The 19,240-nt window shown below is 42.7% G+C and overlaps 1 protein-coding gene and 1 non-coding gene across 2 annotated transcripts; one reads left to right on the top strand and one right to left on the bottom strand.

Annotated features, from left to right (window-relative positions):
• The first annotated feature begins 3,414 nt into the window (after positions 1–3,414).
• On the top strand, positions 3,415–4,494 carry CCR4 (C-C motif chemokine receptor 4). The gene has a single exon (XM_061195238.1). The coding sequence runs from the start codon at positions 3,415–3,417 to the stop codon at positions 4,492–4,494; it is 1,080 nt and encodes a 359-aa protein (XP_061051221.1).
• Positions 4,495–6,864: 2,370 nt separating this feature from the next.
• Positions 6,865–6,998, bottom strand: LOC133095826 (U11 spliceosomal RNA). Its single transcript, XR_009701687.1, has one exon. It is a non-coding gene; the product is annotated as a U11 spliceosomal RNA (small nuclear RNA).
• Between the last annotated feature and the right edge of the window lie 12,242 nt (positions 6,999–19,240).

Consider the following 19,240-nt stretch of genomic DNA (forward strand, 5'->3'; position numbering starts at 1 on the left):
TCAGTGGAAGGGGCTTGGGGGAGGGCTCTTCCTGCTGGGAAAGGGGCTTAGAGCTATGTGGTCATGTCACTTTACACCAGGCTGAGGACGTTTATCGAATGTGGTTGACTAGGGCCTCCACGTCACTGCCAGACACACACATTTGGATACACTTTTCTCTCCTCTTGACTAGCCTTCTTCTTGAATAAATCTGGCCTCTCACTCTGACCTCCTCAGATCCCACTGTTTAGAGAACACTGAATATCTTGATTGCTGGCCACTGTACATCCATGATGGGGAAATAACAAACAGCCCACTGATCCAGAATATAAAGATCACTTCTACTGCACATAGCCAGCTAAAATGAAAAAATTTAAATTAAAAATCCAACAAATACATTTTAAAACATTTAGAAGTTTCTCTCTTGAAAAACTTAACTTCCCTCATCTTGCAGAGAGCAAACCTTCCCAGCTTTCAGTTTGGGGAAATGAGTGACTAAGAGTTTAACCCGAACCCAAGCTAAGAGTCACTCATTTTCTGCTTCTTACTTCTATCAAAAAACCCCACTTGAACTCAGCGTAGATGGATGAGGAACAGAGCTGGTGCTCACAGGAAGCCACGAGCCCTTCAAAGCCTCCTGTCTTTCTTAGCGCCGTGCTTCTTGAGCAAGCCAGGCACTGCCTCGCAGACCTGCCTTGGAGCCACTTTCAGAAACGCAAGGTAAGGGGCCGGCGTGGCTGGGGGGTGAGGGGGCGCGTTCCCAGGGCCTTGGGCCCTGCGTTGCTTTGTCCACAGGTGTGTGGACTTTGGAAGCGCTGAAAGCTGCCCAGCCACACAGCTAAGCCCATCACTCAGGCATCCTGGTCATCTGCTGGTCATTCTGTTGGCACCTGTCCTGCAGCTCACACACAACCTACCCTCCCAGCCCTCATCTGACTGGCTCTCGCATACATACAGGGCTCTCCTCCTGCACACATGTGGCCTAAGCCACAGCTCGGAACACACAGCTAATTTTCATTCAACATATACACTTTTCCACTTCTGGCTTCTATCAAGACTCCCAGGTCAAGAAACACCAGCCAAATAAGGCCTGCAGAATAATTCCAGACATTTACCAGCTGTGTTGACTTTCGTTTCTTCTCCTGATAATTTCCTAACACCTCAGTCTCTCTTATTCCTTTCATTTTCACTGGTAAAATTATGGAGGAAGGCTAGAATTGTTATTCATTTAACTAGAATTGATAATCATATAACACAGTTTTTTTTTTTTTTTTTTTGAGACCCTGAGATGCCCCAGGTCTTCAGCATCTGTTTGCAGGAATAAACCAAAACCTCTCTCTTGAGAAACACATAGCTTGGGTGTTTGGGTGTGTGGTGGTCAGGGTGGGAGATGGGGAATAGATGTGAATTATCAAACGATGTGAAAGGGTTTTGATAAGGAATATCAGGGTGCCACTAAGAAGGATGCAAGAGGAGGTGGCCTTGAGTCGGAAAGCCTCCTACATTGCTCCGATTCACATGTGGACCGTGTGAATAACTTTAAGAAGGTTTTAACCTCATCTGCCAATTTAGATAAGAAATGAGGGTGGTTGGCGAGGTAGAGATTTTATTTCTGGCTATGATGTGCCTTTTCTAGATCTGTCCTGCTAATTCCCACTCTGATAGGTTTCAGTGTGTAAGATTGATTTTTTACATGTGGTTTTGATGAAAAGGCCAAAAATTTCCCTCAATTTACCCAACTGAATACTGCAACCTTCTACAGGGCCTGGAAAACACATTTGCTGCATTAGTGTCAGGTTGGCCCAGGAGTGGCCAGCCACCCAGCCTGGGAGGCTAGGTGTGTTCCAACTAAGAAGGTGCTCCACAGGGAACATGGGGCTTGGGTGTGGCGTGCTAGGGCCCACCCGCACCAGCTCTCAGGAGCTGATTGTTAAATCTTCAGGAATTTTTGAGGCGGTTGGTGGCTTGAACTTGGCCATGGTGGGAGTATTTACACCACGGAAACCAGCAAGAGCCATAAATCAGAGCCCCCCCCCCATCCCCCGCACCTCTTTGCCCTCCCAGACCTGGTTCACCAGCACATCACTGGGACTTGGGGCCTGAGGAACAAGTTCTCTACATGGCTGTGTGGCCTTCAGGAGGCATTTAACTTCTCTGAGTCTTTCACGAGTCATCTACACCATGGCTCAGTATGCTTATTTGGCTTAGAGTACCAGGTTTTTGTTGGAGGGGGGTGTGGGAACAGGAGCACAGGACTGGGATTGAATGTATGGTATGAGTGAACATGCTCTGAAATCCTATGAAGTACAAAGCACACAGGAGGAATTAGAATTAAAAAAAAAAAAAAATTTTCTTGGTCCTTGCCCCCTTTTCTTTTATTCTTTTTTTTTTTTTTAAATATTTATTTATTTATTTATTTGGCTGCATCAGGTCTTAGTTGTGGCACGCAGGAGCTTCGTTGTGGCATGTGGGCTCTCTAGTTGTGGCGCGCAGGCTCAGTTGCCCAGCGGCATGTGGGATCTCAGTTCCCTGACCAGGGATCGAACCCGCATCCCCTGCACTGGAAGGCAGATTCTTAACCACTGGACCACCAGAGAAGTCCCAGAATTTTTATATAAAGGCAAGAGGCCAACCTGGTTCCCTTCTAGCCTGATGATTTACCTAAGTCATCACTGAATTTTTGGTGTTACAGTCTGAAGGGGAAACATGCATAGATTTTAAAATCTTTTTTTAATTTTTTTTTTTGGCTTTCATGTCAGAAAGGCCCTGGGTAAAGTTCTGTTGGGCACGTCAGCTAGTCTTGTCATTCTTGCGAGTGATTTCAGTAATGCCAGACTAGCTTTCAGAAATATGCTTTTGAAAAACACCTCATTGTTGGGACTTCCCTGGCAGTCCAGTGGTTAAGACTTTGCCTTCCGGTGCAGGAGATGCAGGTTCGATCTCTGGTCGGGGAGCTAAAATCCCACATGCCTCACGGCCAAAAACCCAAAAAACATAAAACAGAAGCAATATTATAACAAAATTCAATAAAGACTTTAAAAATGGTCCCTATATTGCAAAAAAAATCTTAAAAAAAAAAAAGGAAAACCTCTTGTTGATAAGGAGGTTTTACTACCCCCGCTTACAAATGGGAGAACCAGAGCTCCCAGCAGAGGGGTAGGAAAAGTGGCAGAGCTGTAATTTGGAAACTGCCTCCAAAGGGCAGGATTATTTCACTTTGGCTGCACTGCCCTTCAGTTCAAGGACCTGAGCCCTTCCATGTGGGAAGTTTGGGAAGAGTGTATGATGATCTGGGCAAAATATGAAGCAGCTGTGCTCTGTACGCAGCACCGTTCTGATTCGCTTTTGTTCTGATAGAAATCTTGTTGGCTCTTCCACTCATTAGGTTCTTCTGGTTGGGCTCAGACCTGCCGTGAGGAGCCTATACATCTGAAAATGAACCCCACGGGTATAGCAGACACCACCCTGGATGAAAGCATCTATAACAATTATTATCTTTATGAAAGCATCCCCAAACCTTGCACCAAGGAAGGTATCAAGGCATTTGGGGAGCTCTTCCTGCCCCCCCTCTACTCCTTGGTCTTTCTGTTTGGTCTGCTTGGAAATTCTGTGGTGGTTCTGGTCCTGTTCAAGTACAAGCGGCTCAAGTCCATGACTGACGTGTACCTGCTCAACCTCGCCATCTCGGACCTGCTCTTCGTGCTCTCGCTCCCTTTCTGGGGCTACTATGCCGCAGACCAGTGGGTGTTCGGGCTCGGCCTCTGCAAGCTCGTTTCCTGGATGTACCTGGTGGGCTTCTACAGCGGCATATTCTTTATTACACTCATGAGCATCGATAGGTACCTGGCCATTGTGCACGCGGTCTTCTCCCTGAGAGCGAGGACCTTGACTTACGGGGTCATCACCAGCGTGGCCACGTGGGCAGTGGCTGTGCTCGCCTCCCTCCCAGGCCTTGTGTTCAGCACGTGTTATACTGAGCGCAACCACACCTACTGCAAAACCAAGTATTCTTTCAACTCCACGAGGTGGAAGGTTCTGAGCTCCCTGGAGATCAACCTTCTAGGGCTGGTGATCCCCTTGGGGATCATGCTGTTCTGCTACTCCATGATCATCAGGACCTTGCAGCACTGCAAAAATGAGAAGAAGAACAAGGCAGTGAAGATGATCTTTGCCGTGGTGGTCCTCTTCCTGGGGTTCTGGACCCCTTACAACGTGGTGCTCTTCCTGGACACCCTGGTGGAGCTGGAGGTCCTTCAAGACTGCACCTTTGAGAGACACCTGGACTATGCCATTCAGGCCACAGAGACCCTGGCTTTCGTTCACTGCTGCCTTAATCCAGTCATCTACTTTTTCCTGGGGGAGAAATTTCGCAAGTACATCGTACAGCTCTTCAAAACCTGCCGGGGCACTTTGGTGCTCTGCCAGTACTGTAGGCTCCTCCCGATTTACCCCGACACCCCCAGCTCATCTTACACACAGTCCACGGTGGACCACGACCTCCACGACGCTCTGTAAAAGATGAAAATGCAAAAAGCAGAGTTAATAAGCTTCCCAAATTAAGAGCTTATTTAAAATTGTATTGTAGTAAGAGTTTCCTGAACAAGTACCGGGAAGAAGAATTATATCCACTGCAAAACACTGTAGGGCTTCTCACCCTGCAGGCAGCTTTTCTTCCTGCCAAGTACAAGTTCAGTGTGACCAGAGTTCACCCGGACCAAGGTGTCCTTCCTCGCACCAGGCTTTCCTGCAGGGATGAGTAAACCCGAGGAGGATTCTGAGCAGTGTCTCAATGAGGAGATGGATGACTTTGGAAAAGGAAGACCAGTCCCTTCTAACCTGAACTCATGGGATTCTCCAGAGGGGACTGTAGAGAATTGACTGGGGGAGTAAATCGCTACTTCTTGCTGTGAAAATGAGCCCTTTAATTAACTTCTAGCTTTTTGTGAAACAATATAGAAAACTTCGGCATGCTGTCCCAGTGTTTTCCTAAGAATATATCTGAAGCATGGTATACTCCATGAAGTCAGGTGTCTGCAGAAACGAATAGTGAAGTAATGAACTTAGATCTTGATTCTTTTATTGTAAAGGATTATTTGTTAATGGAAGCCAAGCTTTCAATGCTGATTACAATCATAAGGAGAAAAAGGCATTAGCGTGGTCTGATTTCCAAACATGAAATACAAGGCATTAACAAATCTAAACATACTTGTGGAAATTCAAACACAGTTTCATATGCTTGTGGACATGTTTTGTTTTAATTATAACAGATGAATATTCAAATTTAAAAAATAATACATAGGCCAGACACATTTATTTGGGGTCTTTTACTCATTTACAAACATTTCCTTCAAAACCAAAAATGATGAGGACTAATCAAGTATGACAATTTTTCCTTAATCATTTTGAAGTGCCTGCCGTCAAGTGAGGCAAGAATAATCCACTAAAAGTTATTGCTGATGTGGCATAAAAATGACTTTCCAAGGTGTCATCCTCTCTTTTAAAATATTGGCCCTGCTTTTTAACTTTTGGATGACTCAAAAGTTCTTACAAGTCATTTTAATTACGTAATTAATCATTTTACACCATTAAGATAAATCTCTGTTCGTAAAGCCTTAATCAGAATTAAGTAAAGACTTTAACAAAGTCTAGGGATACCTGTAATATCTCCAGAAACAAAACCTATTTTACAGACTATTACCTGAGTTAACCAGTTTAAAATGTTTCTGTAAATTTACACATTATTGCACACTTTACATTGATAAAGAATGCATTTCCAGAAAATTTATTTTCAGAAGTGATTTTAACAAGGTAAGTTGATGTTGCCTTTATAGAAATACAATAAAATACAATAAAATAAACCTGTGTATGGTTTCTCCTGGTTATGTGTGTGTTTGGTCTCCTGACGGGGATGAGAATCTGAGCCACTAATGTTCCCATTGTCTCGATTAATCATCTTCGCTACATGTCGTAGACGAGATGGATGTCCCCGAGAGGAAGAATTAAAGGGTTCACTGTTAAGATCACCCCTTGGGATGGGGAAAGGAGTCGCTACGTGTTGTCACAACAATGCTTGGAGGTTAGAATGGATAAGGAGTGGGGGTGGGCCGGGGTCCTAGGCAGTGTTTCCTTGGAGAACCTCCGCACCATATGGCAGGGTCTGCAAATCCTACCTCTGTGTTTCCTTGTGAGTCTGAGCACATTACTTTCCTCTCTTAGCCTCAGTTTCCTCGCATCTGTAAAGCAGGATATAGTTCAGAGTGATTGAAAAAAAGAAATAAGATGATTACTGAAAGCATCTATGTTCCTTGGTCATAGATAAAGTGTGGTTTTGAACTTCCCAGCCAGTGACTGCCTCCCCTTTCCTGAGGGAGCTTGTAGTTTCATTCATTTAATCACAAGGAGACAGAAATTTAAGGACACCGAGGGACTTCCCTGGCAGTCCAGTGGTTAAGACTCCAAGCTTCCACTGCAGGGGGCGTGGGTTCGATCCCTGGTTGGGGAACTAAGATCCCACATGCCACACAGCATGGCCAAAAAAAGAAAAAAACCCCAAAACCCCAGTAAGGACACCAAAAGACAAAGACTGGCCAAAGGGGTTTTACTGTCCCTTCATTGTCCATCGCATACAATGCTAAGCAAGGCTGCGGTGCAGACCACACAGCTACCACCCCTCCACCTGAGGGTAGGGTCACTTATCACCTCCAGTCACTCAGGGCCTCCCTTGTTCCAAAGTTGGGGGTTGTCCCCTCAGGATGGGAATTTAAAACCTCCAGTGATAGCCAAACATAATACTCTCAGAACACTGAAAAGAAAGTTCCTTCTTCCCCTTCAGTAACAGAAACATAGAAAGCAAGCCAGCTTGATTTCTACTCAAAGGTTTTTTTTGAGGGCATCAGGACCAATGATCACCAGCTGCCCAAGTACCAAAAAATTATGCTTCCAAAATCTCTTGGTGTCAATTCCGCACAAAGAACAAGCAAGCTGCCCTACGTGTGCCACTCACAACAGAAGCCCTTTTTAAGGTGGGTTTAACAATAAGTTTTCAGACATTAGACCCATCCTTTTCTTGTTACAACATGCCTCGCTTCTGGGGAACACAGGCTAGGTGTAATTTCTTTAAGAACAAAAGAAGCAGGTTTGCTTTGGAGGTGATGTAAATGTTTTGGAACTAGATAGAGGTGATGGCTGCACAGCATTGTGAATGTACTAAATGCTACTGAATTGCACATTTTTAAATGATTAGTTTTATAGTATGTGAATTTTACCTCAACAACAACAACAACAACAAAAAGAATAATAAGAAATAGCCCTGGGCTTCCCTGGTGGCGCAGTGGTTGAGAATCTGCCTGCTAATGCGGGGGATGCGGTTTCGAGCCCTGGTCTGGGAAGATCCCACATGCCGCGGAGTGGCTGGGCCCGTGAGCCACAGCTGCTGAGCCTGTGCGTCTGGAGCCTGTGCCCCACGGCGGGAGGGACCACGGTGGTGAGGGGCCCGTGCACCGCGATGAAGAGCGGTCCCCGCACCGCGATGAAGAGTGGCCCCCGCTTGCCGTAACTAGAGAAAGCCCTCGCATGAACCGAAGACCCAACACAGCCAAAAATAAATAAATAAATAAATAAATAAATAAATAAATAAATAAATAAAGTAGCTATTAAAAAAAAAAAAAGAAAGAAATAGCCCTGTCAGGATCTGTCCCGTAGTTGGTACTCAAATTCTATTAAATAGATGTGTTACCTGCTTCCCATGAGAAGGAAGAATACAGGGTGATGGCCAAAGGTCTTCAGATCTTTAGGTAGGTTATTCCCAAGAAACTCTCATAACACTTTGGGACATTTGATGCAATTAATTCCTATTTGTTGAGAGTCTGTTTTGTGCCAAACCGGATGCTAGGTAATGGATAGAATATAGGATAAAGGAGTGAGCTCTGCATGTATGGAATTTATAATCTGAGAAGGGAAAACACAAGCACAAGATCGACTATAGTGCAAGCAGGACAGATAGGATAACAAAGTCACAAACAAAATGCTTCAGGACCCCAGATGAAGGAGAAATCGATTCAATGTCAAATTTCATAATATAAGTAGCTTTTGAAGTCGGCTTTATAAGAAGAGCATGATTTGGATGAATGGAAGGGAGGAAGGACATTCTATGCTGATGAAATCACACATGAAAAGGCAGGTGTGGTGTCAAGAGCACACTGTGTGGTCAGGTAGTGGTGAGTAGGTTTGTTTTTTTTTAATATATAAATCTGATTTTTTTTTTAAATTTATTTATTTTTGGCGTGTTAGGTCTTCGTTTCTGTGCGCGGGCTTTCTCTAGTTGCGGCAAGCGGGGGCCACTCTTCATCGTGGTGCGCGGGCCTCTCACTATCGCGGCCTCTCTCGTTGCGGAGCACAGGCTCCAGACGCGCAGGCTCAGTAGTTGTGGCGCACGGGCTTTGTTGCTCCGCGGCATGTGGGATCTTCCCAGACCAGGGCTCAAACCCATGTCCCCTGCATTGGAGGCGGATTCTTAACCACTGCGCCACCAGGGAGGCCCGTGAGTAGGTTTTTGTAGTTAAAGTGAATGTTGCAGGTGGGGGAGAGGAGCAAAGTAGGAAAAGATGAGACAAAAGAAAAATTACAGACCTAAGAGGCAGCAGTTTTGAGCTCCTGAGCCAGTGGCCATCCTGCATTGGGCTGGAGGAGACTGTCAGTGGGTGCTGTGGGATGCCGTCCACACACCCCATGCGGGACGGAGGGCCACTCACTGCACCATCTACCAGGAGCCCTGACATCTGGGGCTCTCAGCTGGTCTCCTTTCAGGGCTGTCCTTCCTGGGCCAGCTCATATCCAGCACCTGGATACTGAGGAGAAAGAGACACTTGCCCCCTTGCTTTAATTTGGGACAACGCTGATAGGCCATTACAACCGCAGAGCTCCCCATAAGATTAGCTGGGGCCTCTGTTGCAGCTACATTGTGGACCAACTTTTCCTACTGCCCACTCCTGCTTCCTTCATGCCCTTACAGGTGTTGTTCCCAAGAGGACTCCCCATTAAATCTCCTGTATGCTAATCTCAGGGTTTCAGAGTCTGTTTCCAGGAACTCAGGTCTAAAATGGGGACTTCTGGATCAGCACCTAATATATATGGAAATTGACCCCATTTCCGTTGTGGGAAAATGAGGAAGCATTGAGTTTGCATCAGGGCTGTCCATTCATTGCCTTCTGGCCCCCATTTGACTCTTGGTTCATGCAATTCCATTAGTCAACCTCACCTTTGCTGCCATAATTTGCCTGCCTCAAGCCCTGAGGCATTGTCCCTACACTGTGTTTTATTATAGTCATAGGCCAACTCCACCCTTGGCCGTGTTGCGGCCACCTGACATCCTCTTTTCTGTACTGGTCAGTGGCTTCCTGGGCTCAAATGAACCAGACACAAGCTCCACCCATTTCTGTGGTCACAATACTTTACTCCTGAATGGCCATCATCAAAAAGTCTACAAATAATAAATGCTGGAGGGAATTCCCTGGAGGTCCAGTGGTTAGGACTCCGTACTTTCACTGCCAAGGGCCTGGGTTCAATCCCTGGTCAAGGAACTAAGATCCCACAAGCCACGTGGCCCAGCCAACAGCAACAACAACAACAAATCAAAAAAAAAAAAAAAAATGCTAGGGAGGTTGTGGAGAAGAGGGAACCCTCCTACACTGTTGGTGAGAATGTAAATTGGTGTAGCCACTATGGAAAATAGTATGGAGGTTCTTTGAAAAACTAAAAATAGAGCTACCATATGATCCAGCAATCCCACTCCTGGGCATATATCTGCAGAAAACTCTAACTCAAAAAGACACATGCAGCCCAATGTTCACAGCAGCACTATTTACAATAGACAAGACATGGAAGCAACCTAAGTGTCCATCAACAGATGAATGGATAAAGAAGATGTGGTACATATGTACAATGGAATATTAATCAGCCACCAAAAAAAAAAAAAAATAATGCCATCGGCAGCAACATGGATGGACCTAGAGATTACCTTACTAAGTGAAGTAGGTCAGACAGAGAAAGACAAATATCATATGATATCACTTACACGTGGAATCTAAAAAAATGACACAAATGAACTTATTTATAAAACAGAAATAGACTCACAGACATAGAAGACAAACTTACGTTTACCAAAGGGGAAGAGGGGAAGGGATAAATTAGGAGCTTGGGATCAAAATATACACACTATTATATATAAAATAGATAACCAACAAGGACCTACTCTGTAGCACAGGGAACTATGTTCAATACCTTGTAATAACCTATAATGGAAAAGAATCAGAACAAGAATAGATACATATATGTATAACTGAATCACTTTGCTGTACACCAGAAACCAGGACAACACTGTAAATCAACTAATTTCAATAAAAATAAAAATAAAATACTTCACTCCTTAAAAGCTTATAATGGCTCCAAATTCCCCTTTCAGAATATCAGAACTCCACCAACTGTTTTCATATATTGAAACTCATTTCAGCCTCTTCTTAAAGTAGATAAGGTTGGTTTTATTATCCCCAAGAAACTGAGTTCAGGGGAAACAATATTCTAATAATGAATTAGACAAACCCTACAAACAATAATCATCACCTCACTGCTTAGTAAAATGCCTAGCACAGAGCAGTTGTTCAATTATTTTTTCGTGAATGAGTGAATTTCCTTATCTCTTAATTAAGTACTGTATGCTAGCAATTCAAGTTTCTATTTCACTACACAAAGTTCACCAGTCCTCTCTCCAAAATCCCCATTATGTTTCTAATAAAACTTTGTGTGACAGAGTTCAAAGGTTGATTGAATTGCCTCCTAGTTCCAGAAATTAGTTTGTGGTCTTTGGGTCAAAGATGACTTCATTAAGACTTTTGGTATGAACAGAGCTGCAGAAGTCTGCATTTTCATCTTCTCTGGGAAATTGTAAAATAACAGCAAGAAGAAAGAATGAAAAAACCCATGAACTCCATTTTCAATCAAACTTGGAGAGAGAGATACTTTTCAGACTCCAAAATATATGAAAGGTCTGCTAAAAGCAGCCGACATCAGGCACAAATTGTGGGGAAAGGTGAAGAGAAGGGTGGGGAGAGGGTGCAGCAATGACGGACCTCACAAAGCACTGAAAGAATCCACTTCCCAAAGGGAGGGGCACACCTCCAGGAGAAGGGCTTCAGTCAGAAGCCCTCCGAGTCCCAGTTTGGTTCAGAAGAGCAGACGAGGCAGATTTGTTAAATTTCAGATTTGCAGGAGGCAATCTCTCTCTGTGGCAGTAAAAGAGAGTCATTGGGTTGTGAAAACAGCTTGCCTCCTGGAAAATTACCAACACCCTGCCCCAAACACACACACACACAAATACAAACATAATCATATTTAACAATTCAAAGATAGGGCTTCCCTGGTGGCGCAGTGGTTAAGAATCCGCCGGCCAATGAAGGGGACACGGGGTCGAGCCCTGGTCCAGGAAGATCCAACATGCCGTGGAGCAACTAAGCCTGTGCGCCACAACTACTGAGCCTGTACTCAAGAGCCCGTAAGCCACAACTACTGAGCCCACGTGCCACAACTACTGAAGCCTGCACTCCTCAACAAGAGAAGCCACAACAATGAGAAGCTCAACCCAAAGCAGCCCAAAATAAAAACAATAAATTAATCAATTAAAAAAAAACAATTCAAAGATAGACACTAAGAAACATAATATTGACTATAACCAGGATAGGAATACTACAGAAGTATAGGAATATAATATTTTATTACCATGATCAAATATATTTATCTCAGTTCAAAATGTTTAACAGGGCACTCCTGAGGTATTTTAGCTAAAAGCAAAAGACGACAAGAATGCCTGCTATCATCACTGCTACACGCCATCGTGCTGGAGATACTAGCTCCTTGCTGTAAACAGAATAAATTAGAGGTATAAAAACTGGAAAAGAGGGACATTCTACAAAGTATCTGACCAGTACCTCTCAAAACTGTGAACATCAGCAAAAACAAGGAAAGTCTGAGAAGCTGTTCCAGCCAGGAGGAGCCTGAGGAGACATGACAATTAAATGTAGTTAGTTGTGGAACAGAAAAGGACATTAGCTAAAAACTAAGGTCATCTGAATAAAATGTGGACATTAGTTGATAATAATGCATCAATATTGGTTCATCAAGTATAACAAATGCATCATGCTAAGGTAAGATATTGGTAATAGGGGAAATGGAATATGGGGTATATAGGAACTCTCTGTACTTTCTTCATAATTTTATTTTTTTTCCTCTTCCAGTTTTATTGACATATAATTGGCATACAGCACTGTATAAGTTTAAGGTGCACAGCATAATGATTTGACTTACATGCATCATGAAATGATCATCACGTAAGTTTAGTGAGCATCCATCATCTCATACAGATATGAAATAAAAGAAAAAGAAAAAATGTCACCAAAGATATTACATAATTATTGGATATATTTCCCACCCTGTACATTTCATACCTGTTACTCATTCATTTTGTAACTAGAAAGATGTACCTCTTAAACTCCCTCACCTATGTTACTCATCCGCCACCGCCTCCCTTCTGACATCCACCTGTTTGTTCTCTGTATCTATGACTGTTTCTGGTTTTTTTTTTTAACGTTTGTTCATTTGTTTTGTTTTTGTTCATTTATTTTGTTTTTTAGATTCCACATATAAGTGATAACATACAGTATTTGTCCTTCTCTGTCTGACTTATTTCACTTAGCATAATGCCTTCTAGGTTCATCCATGTTGTCACAAATGACAAGATTTCATTCTTTTTTGTGGCTGAGTAATATCACATTATATATATATAATACATATATACCACGTCTTCTAAAAAAGAATATTTATATATATATAACTGAATCACTTTGCTGTACACCTGAAACTAACAATATTGTAAATCAACTATACTTCAATTTAAAAAATAAAGATGGCATCTTAAATCAAAGGAGGGACACAATGAATTGTTTATTTAAGGAGTAGACCAAAATGGACCGTCATCTGGGAAAAAAATGAAGCTTGATTCATACCTCACACCATACATGGTTAAATTACAAATAGATAAAATATTTAAATGTAAAAGTTGGAACAATAAAAGTTCTAAATGGAAACATGGGAGAATTTCCTCAGAATTTTGGCACAGGCAAGAACATTCTCAAAATTCAGAAGCCATAAAAGAAATGAGTAATAAATTCATCTATGTGAATACAAAAATATGCATGATGAAACATCACCAAAAGAAAAATCAGAAGACAAATGACAAACTGGACAAAATATGTATACACGACTGAACTTTTTTTCTGATGATTAAATGGCACATGGATGCTTATTACATTATTCTTAGTACTTTTCTGTATAGTTAAAACATTTAATAATAAAAATTAATTAATTAATGTATATCCATATTATGGAATATGCCATTAAAAAGAATGATGTCCAGCTATAAACTTACTACCATGCAGAAATGTTCATGATGTATATTAAGTGCTTCTTTTTTTTTGTTTGTTTTTTTGGCTGCATGGCTTGCGGGATCGAACCTGGGCCCGGCAGTGATAACTTTGAGTCCTAACCACTAACTACTGGACCACCAGGGAATTCCCTTAAGTGCGTTTTAAAAACCTGGAAAGATAAACCTCAAACTTCAACCCCAAACTGTTAGTCATTTAAAATGTTTCCAGATTTATTGAGATATTGACGTTAGCCATTTCTTTTCATTGTTTTTTTTTTTTTAACATCTTTATTGGAGTATAATTGCTTTACAATGGTGTGTTAGTTTCTGCTTTATAACAAAGTGAATCAGTTATACATATACATATGTTCCCATATCTCTTCCCTCTTGCGTCTCCCTCCCTCCCAGATGTTAGCCATTTTTATAGAGGGAAGAATTATGCTTTATAATTTCAGGGCTTCTTTATTTCTTTAAACAAACATGCATTATTTTCATATTCTGCCAAAACAATCAATATCCTCCATTTTAGAAAAATAAAAAGAGGGAGACCTTGTGATTAAGGAAAACTGACTAATGAACCGCAGAGAGAGAATCTAAAAAGCAGGGCTCACAAGTGAGGTGAGCAGGTGGTTGCTCATCCTGATATACCTGCCTGTGGAGATGTGAGGTACTTTGAAGAAGATGCTGTCAGTCCTGCGATGGGAAGCAGAGTTTGCGGTATGAGATGGTTACAAGATAGCACGTGGGAGCCTGCAGAATGTTTGCATTCTTTTGATCACACAGGAGATAAGCCAAGCCTATAACTGGAGCCCTGCCAGGCAGGAAAAAGATCTGCACCAAGACTGGACTGTACAACCACCTCTCCATGGTTGCCTTGGTTAGAGGGATTCCTCCTAATTGTAATGACATCGCCACAAAAACATCACATGCAAATAAAGTGAATGGTGGTTCAAGCGGCAGATTTTGTGGTCTAGCTGGGCTTCTCTTGGGGGAATGACTAAGGAGGAGTTTGAGAGGGTTTGTACAGTCGACAGAGAATGAGCTTATGAGGGAATGGATTTAAGTTGAAAATAAAAGAACTGTCCTTTGGAAACTTCTTTTTTTTTTAAGTTTATTTATTTATTTATTTGTTTTTGGCTGCATTGGGTCTTCGTTGTTGCGCGTGGGCTTCCTCTAGTTGAGGCGAGCAGGGGCTACTCTTTGCTGCGGTGCGTGGGCTTCTCATTGCGGTGGCTTCTCTTGTTGTGGAGCACAGGCTCTAGGCACACGGGCTTCAGTAGTTGTGGCTCATGGGCTCTAGAGCTCAGGCTTAATAGTTGTGGCGCATGGGCTTAGTTGCTCCGCGGCATGTTGGATCTTCCTGGACCAGGGCTCGAACCCGTATCCCCTGCATTGGCAGGCGGATTCTTAACCACTGCGCCACCAGGGAAGTCCCCCCTTGGAAACTTCTTGAGGGTTGCAGATGTGTTGAGTCTATCACTGAGAAGACTTCTAATTAAGGTGCAACAAGAAGCCCACAGTTTGGGGGCCTTCCTGTTTTCCAAAACTCACTGAGATGATACATAACATGTAACAAGAAAAATTTAAAAGATGGTTGGAACTCCAATAAAGATGTTAAAAAATAAAATAAAATAAAATAAAACACTTTAAAACAAAAACAACAACAACAAAAAAGATGGTTGGATACAAAAGCCACTTTGGAAAATAGCTTGACAATTCTTTGTAAAGTTGAACATATATGTACCCTGTGATCCAGAAATTCTATTCCGAGGTATTTACTCAATAGAAATGAAGGCCTCAGTCCTTAAAAGACTTGTTCAAGAATGTTCACCACATCATACTTGATGGTGAAAGACTGAATGCTTTCCCCTTAAGATCAGGCACAAGACAAGGATGTCTGCTCTCGTCATTTCTATCATAGTGGAGGTTCTGGTTAGGAAAAAAAAAAAAAGGCAAGAAAAAGAAATAAAATGCATCCAGATTCAGATTGGAAAGGAACAAGTAAAACTACATCTCTCTGCAGACAACATGATCTTTTATGTGGAAAATTCTAAGGAATCCATAAGGAAAACTCTTAGAGCTAATAAATGAGTTCAGCAGATTACAGGACACAAGATCAATATAAAGAAATCAGTTATATTTCTATTCAAATTTAATCTCATCCAGAAACCCTCACGGACACACCCAGAATAATGTTTAACCAAATGTCTGTGGCTTAGCCAAGTTGACACATAAAATTAACCATTACAAGTTGCCTGCATTGGTTTGATTTCACAGGGGCTCTGGAGCATGAATTGTTTCACAGAATTAAGCCCATTTTGAGGCAAAGGGTATGGCCTTTTGTATTCTCATGTTAGTGAGGCATCTTCCTAATTAAGCCAGGAGTAGTTCTCTGGGGAAAAGAACAACCAACGCTCACAGCAGGTAAAGGAGGGGTGCAGCAGTGGGCAAAGGCTTCTGGGTAGGGTACCAACAGCCTCCAATACAGAGGCAACCTCAAAATTCCTATATAGGGACGGAGGAGCAGAGAGAGAGAAAGAAACAAATCTTTATAAACAAACTAATAGGAAATCTCCCATTCAAAATGAGCCTGCAATCCAACACTCCTTAGTCCAAGGAAGAAATATAATTCTACAACAATGAACAAGATCAACAATCCAAACGAGCTCATTTGAGATGAACTCAATATAATAAAATAGCGGAGGAACTACTTCTAAATAAATATGCTGATCCATTCTGAGGAAGTAATAACACCTACTAACAAAGAACGAACGATTCTAAAACATTTACCGACACCAGATAGGGCTGATCCTACCCAAAGGTGCTAAGAGAGATGTATGTGGGTGTCAACAGTAAACTTCCATCTAGAACTGAACTTAACTTCTGTTTTGAGACCCCAGTTCCTCCAAAAGGCAGAGACTTAATCTCAGTCAATTCAGCATTTAACCCACGCCCCTTCCTTCAGTGACATTAGGTGTCACAATTTTGGGAAAGGGACTCTGGTCTTTGTCACCTGTTGCTGTCAGCACCTGCTGAAATGCAACTCATCCTGTCTGGGCCTCAACCATCAACCCATGGACTGATCTCCTGAGTTGATCCACTGATCCTTTGGCATTCCTCTTGCAACACTGGAAATGCTCCATTTTCTCCTGTATTCCTCTGTGGCCTCAGAAGACTTAGCAGGGCTTTCTGGAGGCTTTGCTACTTCATGCTGCTCTGGCTGGCATAAGAGACCATCCTTCTGCCCTCCACTCCATGTCTTGCTCATAGGAACCCTTGAAGGGGCCTTGGTCCGCGTGCAGACACCCATGCCATGTTGCCTTCACACTTGAGCCATGATGGGGAGCTCAGGGATCTTGCTTCCTCCCCGCAAAGCCCCATTTGCTCAGATCTCAAAACTTTGGTGGGGATTCTGTTGTGGTTTCCAACTCCAAGGGCTTGGCCATGGGAGGTGGCCATGCCAGAACCCTTCCCAGGGATGCTCCCTGGCATCTGACTTGGCTTTCCTTTTGACTCCTCTCTCTTAGAGCATGGAAGCCTTCTCAGGGGCCCTTCCTAAGAAACTGGACCTGAAGGAGAAAGGTGAGACTGTGTCATTTCAGGAATACAGATGCGACATGTTTAATTTTTAAGTTATTAGAAACTCAGAGGTGGGAGTGGACAAAGAAGAGAAGAGAAGCGAAGATAAAACAAGGATGGCCAAGCAATATGGAGCATGGTAGAATGTCTTGTAAAAACTGGAGTGTCTGATATTCAGTACTATCAAGCTTATGCTGTTGCTGTGTAGACTGTCCCTCACCCACATCTCTTTAAAGCTTCTGTAAAGTTCTAAAGATGAAAGGCCCAATGTGGGTGAGGTTTTGGTGAAACTCAAGGGACTCAGTTCCCCATTTGAGTCAAGATACTGCAAAAGACTGTGTGGGATGATGAGCTCGTTCATGAATTGAACTAATTCAGTGGAAGCACAATGTCTAGCCAGAGGAAACCATGAGAAAGGAAGCTCTCCCGGGGTTCACAGAAATCTTGGGAAGGTTTTAAAGACAAATCTCATCTAAATTTTTTAAAGAGAAGGACACCTCAGCTAGCATCTGTGTTAGACACGGCTAAAGCAACACTGAAAACACATGGACCCACTCCCAGTCTGTGAATGTAGACACAGAAGTATTTTTTCATCCAGAAAGCATTGATTGAGGGCTAGATGTGCTGTACTGGGTACCAAGGATACAAGAATGAAAATCACATGGTACTTGTCGTGAAGGCTCTCGGGTCAGCGGTAAACAAATAACAACAATATTATGAGCTAAGTCCCACAGAAGGAGATGAAACCTGAGCAAGGATTAACAGTCCCTCCTCTAATAATTATCAGGGCAACCTAGCTCTCCCATTTCCTCGTCTGCCCCCAAGGCTCACAGAATGTTTGCCAACCTGGTCCTAATCCACAAGTCTGAATATCTGACACAGTACCCAGGATATTTACTTATGTGTCCTTTGTCTAATTAAACGATGGAAGTTCCTCTTCTTTTGTGATTGTTATTATCATTGGCTATTGCTTCATGAGCATAAGACTACTCTGCAGAAGCTCCATGATGACCACGTATTGCAGTTAAGGTGATGGGAGAGTACAGTATTAACAGCAAGTGTCAACAAAACAGGAAATCGCCCATTATCTCAAAAACCTTTGGGTGAGATAATTGCCTTAATGTCTATAGTTCGTACGAAAAACAAAAGGCTCTTTTTGGAGGTGGGCATTTGTCCCAAAGAGACAGATGAGATTCTTAGCACATTTAGTGTGAAGATAGATTTTACGAGACATGATGGAGATGGAGGGATTGTGTGGGACATGTTTTCTTCAAGTGTGAGTCGAAAAGAAAAATTCTCCCCTACCATTTTCCATAATAACAGCAATCAAGAAAAGAAAGAAGAAAGAAGGAAAACAAATTATCTAAGTTTCAAGAGTTGAGGAGGAAAATAAGTTCTTGTATTGCAGACTCCTGCAACAGAAGAATTCATTGGACTATGAAACAAGAGTTTTAACCAAAATTTTTAGAAACTGAGACCCGATTGAAATAAAAAGGTGTTTATTTGGGGGTTGTTAGGACTGTAGCCTGGGAGACACAGACTCAAGAAGCACCTGAATTTATTCCGCTGGACTACAAAGTGGGGGAGGCTGATAAAGGCAAAACCCACAAGGTTACAGTCAGTTACGTGAGTTGTTTATCGAGAACTAGAATTGGAGCTAGCGAGAAGTAAGGGTGCTTTTTAAGTAAGATTGATTGGGGTCTGAATATTTCTGGAATTCTCTATTGTCATCTAGACGTTGGATCTTTGTAGTTGCTGCTTCCTCCCTGAAGTACCTTCTGTTCTCTTCATTTCTATTCCTTTCTCCTTCTCTTATTCTCCACATGGCTCCACTCCAGGAGGCTTACCCTGACCAATCCCAGCTCTGCAACAGGTCCAGGACTAGATCCGGAATGGTCACAGCACGCTGGTCTTGTCCTTGGAATTGTCTTCCCCACAGACACTGCATCGTCCATTCACACATCTGTGTGCTCCTTGAGGGGCAAGAAATACGTCCTACTCAGTAGCATGGGGTTCAGAGTAAGTACTGAATGAACATTTATTGTATAAATGAAAACACTCCACTCATAGTTAAAGGTGAAGAGCACACCCACCCTAAAAGGGACAGGACCTGAACCCCTGGGGAGTCCTCAATGACACTTCTTGGGACACTTCATGACTTCAAAGGCCATGGAAAAGAGGACAGGTGATCCAGAACGGCCCAATTACCTA

Source organism: Eubalaena glacialis, chromosome 7 (genome assembly GCF_028564815.1).
Source record: "Eubalaena glacialis isolate mEubGla1 chromosome 7, mEubGla1.1.hap2.+ XY, whole genome shotgun sequence".
Classification (NCBI taxonomy): Eukaryota; Metazoa; Chordata; class Mammalia; order Artiodactyla; family Balaenidae; genus Eubalaena; species Eubalaena glacialis.

What these genes read in the sequence shown, in the direction of transcription:
- CCR4 (XM_061195238.1), top strand. Translation starts at nt 3,415, where the DNA reads ATGAACCCCACGGGTATAGCAGACACCACCCTGGATGAAAGCATCTAT.